Source organism: Leptonychotes weddellii, chromosome 4, assembly GCF_054177405.1.
Source record: "Leptonychotes weddellii isolate Sample4059 chromosome 4, ASM5417740v2, whole genome shotgun sequence".
Taxonomy (NCBI): domain Eukaryota; kingdom Metazoa; phylum Chordata; class Mammalia; order Carnivora; family Phocidae; genus Leptonychotes; species Leptonychotes weddellii.
In genome coordinates, this window is record NC_138372.1 from 151,144,988 (window position 1) to 151,151,101 (window position 6,114).

General features: G+C 38.9%; 1 protein-coding gene across 1 annotated transcript in view; it reads left to right on the top strand.

Annotated features, from left to right (window-relative positions):
• Nucleotides 1–6,114, top strand: part of LOC115936639 (putative olfactory receptor 2W6) — a 29,517-nt gene that overhangs the window by 21,598 nt on the left and 1,805 nt on the right. Inside the window, exon 3 of the mRNA XM_081816801.1 lies at nucleotides 1–794. This exon is cut by the window's left edge and continues 3 nt beyond it. Coding sequence (XP_081672927.1) covers nucleotides 1–794 — 794 coding nt within the window. The remainder of the gene's footprint in view (nucleotides 795–6,114) is intronic.

Below are 6,114 nucleotides of genomic sequence, written 5' to 3' on the forward strand. Positions count from 1 at the left end.
GGAAACACAACCATCATTCTTGTATCTTACCTAGACACCCAGCTCCATACTCCCATGTATTTCTTCTTATCCAATTTGTCTTTTTTGGACCTCTGCTATGCAACTAGCATTATCCCCCAGATGCTGGTAAATCTATGGGGTCCAACAAAGTCTATTACCTATGGAGGGTGTGTGCTCCAATTCTTCTTTGCCCTTGACCTTGGAGCCACAGAGTGTCTTCTCCTGGCTGTGATGGCCTATGACCGCTATGCTGCTGTCTGTCAACCTCTTCGCTACAGAGTAATAATGCACCCTCAGCTTTGCCAGAAGATGGTGCTCACCGCCTGGTTAGGTGGCCTTGGCAGTGCGTTAATTCTTTGCTCCCTGACCTTGAAATTACCAAGATGTGGGCACTGGGAAGTGGATAATTTTTTCTGTGAGATGCCAGCATTGATCAAGATGGCTTGTGTACACTCAAAAGTAATGGAGATCATTGTCTTTTCTCTCGGAGTGATATTTCTTCTAGCACCTCTATCACTAATTCTCATCTCATATGCAGTAATCACTCAAGCAGTCATGAGGATCAAGTCAGCAGCAAGGTGGAGTAAGGTCCTTAATACATGTGCTTCCCACCTCACAGTAGTAACTCTGTTTTATGGAACACTCATTTACATGTACATGAAGCCACAGAATAGGAGCTCCCAAGATGAGGGGAAGTTCCTCACTCTCTTTTACACAATCATCACACCCACTCTTAACCCTCTGATCTACACTTTAAGAAACAAAGATGTAAAGAGTGCAGTAAAGAGAATACTGTGTGTAGAAAAATGGTCAGCCAAATCATAAGTTACATGGAAGACAGCTAAAGAAATAATATTGACCTTTACCAACAGAAGATGTATTGATTCATTTATGCAAAGAGCATTTACTGGGTGTTTATCATGTACCAAGAATTGTACTAGATACTGATTTTGTAAATAAGTAGGAAGTAAACAGAAATTATAAGGAAAGAGATACTCAATTAATACACTTAAAAGACTTCAAGACTAATCAAGGGCTACAGATAAGTAAACATAACTATGAGATGTGATTAAGTACAGTAATAGAAATATGTACAAAGTATTAAGAAAATACTTCACAGGGAAATTTATTTTAATGTAGGATCAGGATACTGATTACTTCTTCCAAGACTTACCAATTTTATGGGAAATAACACACTCTTAGAGGCACCTGATACACCAGCAGGGCCTTTGTGCTGGAGACCAACTACCCATTGATACCCACTCTATCTTCTGCTTCTAGTTTTAACTGGGCACAGGGCCACCATATCACATTTCTGCATATCACATTTCTGAACCTGGCCTCCACCAACACAATGCCAGAGATTTAATGTGTGTAACTCCTGAGTTATCTTTTCAAACATGAAACCATTTGCTCTCACTCTTCCCCCTCCCTTTCTTCTTGGCTGGAATGTGAATGTGGAGGGTACCTAGCTTTACCAACCCGAAGAGGGAATGGAACAATAAGATGGAAAGAGAACCACCCACCAATAGAGGAATGCCTCCAAACTACTATAGGAGAAGAAGCTTCTATATTATTTAATATTAATTAAGCCACTCTGCTTTGGGGTCTGTCTGTTAGAGTAGCTTAACTTTTACCCTCCGTGGCCTGGTAAGGACTTTGGGTATTTCCTATAAGGTAGTGTGGTCCTTGGACCAGCAGCAACAGCATCACTTGGCACCATATCAGAAATGCACACTCTTGGGCCCACCTCAGACCTACTGACCAATCATCTGAGAATGGACCCAGCAACAGATGTTTTCAACAAACACTACAGGTGATCAGGCTAAAGTTTGAGAAACACTATTATAGGGAGATGTTGAGTTCTAAACAGAAAATTAACACAGTTTTATGGATTTTAATTAATTTCCTCCCTATACACCTGTGAAAGGAGGTGCGTAATCGTTTCTCTAGGTGCTTAGATAAGAGAAATAAAGGAATATGAGGAGTTTCCTCTAAATGAAATCACCACAAAAGGATATTCTTTATTTAATACTATCTTCTTGCTATTTTGTTTAATAGTATTCTTTGTTTTGTTGAATTATGGTGGTAGTAATGGTAATTTTTTGGAAAGGGCCTTGATCTTCTTATTTAACAAAATAAAAATTTAGCAATCTCATATTAGTTCCCCCATTTTTTTAAACTTTTTTTTAGTGGTAAATACATTCTAACTCTGAGAATCTCTATGCTGGAGAGAAAACTACTCCCCTTCTCTACAAGTCAACCATTTCAGAATTGGAAATTCTCTCTGCATGTGAGAGTCCTCACACTGTCAGTGCCCTTGCTTTGTGATTACAAGGCTGAATAAGCTACAATCTACCTGGAGTATCTGGGTGGGGTTATGAGGGTTGTAAGGGTTAATGGTCTTCTCTCTCCTGTCCTCAAACCTTGTGATTCCCAGGATTCCACAGGGAAACATTATACCATTATTTTATTTTTTTTTTTTAAGATTTTATTTATTTGAGAGAGAATGAGAGACAGAGAGCATGAGAGGGAGGAGGGTCAGAGGGAGAAGCAGACTCCCTGCTGAGCAGGGAGCCCAATGCAGGACTCAATCCCGGAACTCCAGGATCATGACCTGAGCCGAAGGCAGTCGCTTAACCAACTGAGCCACCCAGGCGCCCCAAACATTATACCGTTATTTTAAACATTTGATTCCTCCTTGAATACTACATCAAAAACTAAAAAAAAAAACAAAACACTACATCAAAAACTAATGATGTACTATATGGTGGCTAACTGAATATAATAAAAATTTTAAAATAATAAAATAAAATAAAAATTTTTATGCTGCAAAACAAAAAAAATTTAAAAATAAACATCTGATTCCTTTCTGCAGGTAACTTTAAAATTGCCAGGTGTGTAAGCCTTGAGAATAATAAGGAATCTGAGAGAGGGTGATGATGATTCCCAAAGACAGGAAGCCCTAGAGACAATATAACCTTTATGGTGTTGTAAGGACTTTGTTTGGAGAACATTTAGAATGGTGACTGTGGACACTGGAAACAAGTATCAACTGTTCTTTGTGAGAAAAGCTCATCCCCAATCTTAATAAACTAGTGATTTATCACTTAAAAACCTTTTACTCAACTCTTAAAATCAGTTGCTATCTTACTTTAGGAGAGATATCCTTACAAATCTCATCAATCTGTCCTGTGAATTCCCTCCAAAACCAGTCACTATATTGGCATTATCCTTTTCTATATTTGTTGTATATATGTTTGAGGAAAAGGCATTGGTGAGCTTTTCAACAACATAGAACTTCATATTCGTGTGTGACTTTACTGTGTCTGATTTGGCTTCTGACATGATTATATATTCAGTAAATGTCTGGATAATGATTAAGTGACTGAAGGGTTTTTTAAATAAATATACATGAAAATGTTCTTATCCTACAGAATATAACAAATGTTCGTTGGGTAATGAATACTGGAGCTACACCTTCAGGCTTTTAACATTTAGGATATTTGCAACACCTGACACCTAAGAGAAGGGAAGCACAGTACAGTTTTACTTTCACCTGCATACTAATATAGAATCCTTATAAGTGTGTATCTGGACATGAGAAAAACAAGAGGAATAAAAGAAAAAGTTCCTCATTATCTCATAACCTAGAAATAATGACTGTTAACTTTTTAGTTAATTTCCTTTTAAACTATTCCATTTCCTACTAAAGTTTGGGTCACACTGATTTATTTCTCCCAATGTATGCATTCACATCAGATAAAGCACTCCCAAGGGAGAAAAACTTGGCCCCAGAAAAGTGGAAAAAATCTCAACTAGTACAGTGATTGGTGGCCCTCCAAAGGCCACTGTACATGAACAGACACACCATGTAACTGTGATGTGAAAATGTCACTGGGAGGAAGATGCTGACAATGACAACAAGACTGGAAAAATAATGTCTCAGTGTTATAGCACATGCTTGTCCCTGTCTGCAAAGATGACTGAGATCTCCCCTGGGATAAAATGATGGATGAGGAAACATGTGCAGCCTCTAGCACCTGAGGAAGATGTGAATGGTCTTCTAGGTTAGTGACTGACATCTTGGACTCAGTGATGGCCTCAGCTAATCAAGGTCAAATGCTGGAGACTCCCTGGCATTCTATATAAAAAGCTTGATAACATAATGCATTATCAGGAATTTGGGGAAACAGAAACCTCAGTCTTTCCTGATTGTCGTAGTGATCTGCTGCCACATAAACACTTTCTAAAGAAATAAACAGGACTGCTACAAATGACAGACATAGGCTGAAAATCTCTTACCCACAATTCTGAATTTAATCAGTTTGGAAAACTGAAAATGTTCATAACTTTGTTGGCAGCAAACCTAATAGATGTGTCCTAAATAAATGTGAGGCTACTTCTGCTCTTTCAGTTCTGGATTTTTAAAAAGGCAGATTTGTGCTTAAAGAAAATAATTCATTTGTAAGAGAGAATAATATTAGCTATTTGTCGTTTGCCAGAAAGAGCAGTTACTTCTTATGGAGGACACTAATGACACTCACTGCTTTCTAAAACCATAGTTTTGTTGGGGGGAGGGTTTGAAATTTAGGATTCAAGAGAAATTAGACTGATAGGATGCAGTGGTGACATCAAAGGAAATACTGCCAAAGAATAACTTAACTTTCACCTATTTTATCTAATTTTAAGTGCACATTTATAGCAGCCACATGAAAAGGATGGGTCACATTTTACATTCTTGCTACCCAACTAAAATATCAAAAGTTTCTATCCTTTGTATCATTGTATGTTGCTCCTAAGAAATGTTCCATGAACTCTGAGTACACATATGGCTATTGCTTTTCTGTATCATTACTTTCCAGTTTATGCGTCATCCCCCAATTGCAATATTACCAGAATGTCCAGTGTCTCCATATTTGGGCTCCCCTTCCCCACGAATGATCTCCAAATTTCAAATCCCAGACGTAACTGCCCCTCAGTGTGCACGCCAACCAGTGTATGTCCCGTACTGAGTGCACTACTGCCAGTTCTGCTTGGTGCCACGGGTGCCGTGGTGCCTACAGGGATGATGCCACACGTGCCAGAGGCCCTACTGGGGGGTGATGGTCCTGCAGGTATAGGCCCTGACCACCCCTGTTGTAAGAAGGACCAGTATCCCAGGTCTCTGACCAACCTCAGTGGGCCTTTGAAGGAGGCACACTCCCCTCTACTCCTTTTCATGACAGATCAGTCCCTGTGAGCCCTGAATTCGGTCTCTGAGTTGGCTGATACCACAACATGATAAAGGCCTTCATGACAAGCCCACAGCTAACATCACACTCAACCATGGATACGTTCCAGCACCACTTCTGATCAGTACAGTACTAGAAGCCCCAGCCAGAGGAACTAGGCAAGAAAAACAATAAAGGCACAGAAATCAGAAAGGAAGAAATAAAATCATCTGTATATGTACGTGAGATATTATCATACGTAGAAATCCTGAAGACTCCACCAAAAACCTGTTAGATGTTAGAAGTACTGAACAAATTCTGTTAAGCTGCTTAATACAAAATAAATATACAAAAATACATCATTTGTATAGACTAAAAACAAGCTACCATAAAGGGAAATTAAGAAAATTAATCTCATTTACAACTTCATCAAAAAGAATTAAATAGGTAGGAATAAATTTCACCAAGGACCTGAGAGACCTGTACACTGAAAACTATAAGAGCTGATGAAACTCGACCATTCTCTAACACCATACACAAAGATAAACTCAAAATGGATGAAAGACCTCAATGTGAGACAGGAATCCATCAAAATCCTAGAGGAGAACATAGGCAGTAACCTCTCTGACATCGGCCACAGCAACTTCTTTCAAGATTCATCTCCAAAAGCTAGTGAAACAAAAGCAAAAATGAACTTTTGGGACTTCATCAAGATAAAAACCTTCTGCACAGCAAAGGAAACAGTCAACAAAACAAAGAAGCAACCCACAGAATGGGAGAAGATATTTGCAAATGACACTACAGACAAAGGGCTGATATCCAAGATCTATAAAGAACTTCTCAAACTCAACACCCAAAAAACAATGACCCAGTCAAAACATGGGCAGAAGACATGAACAGA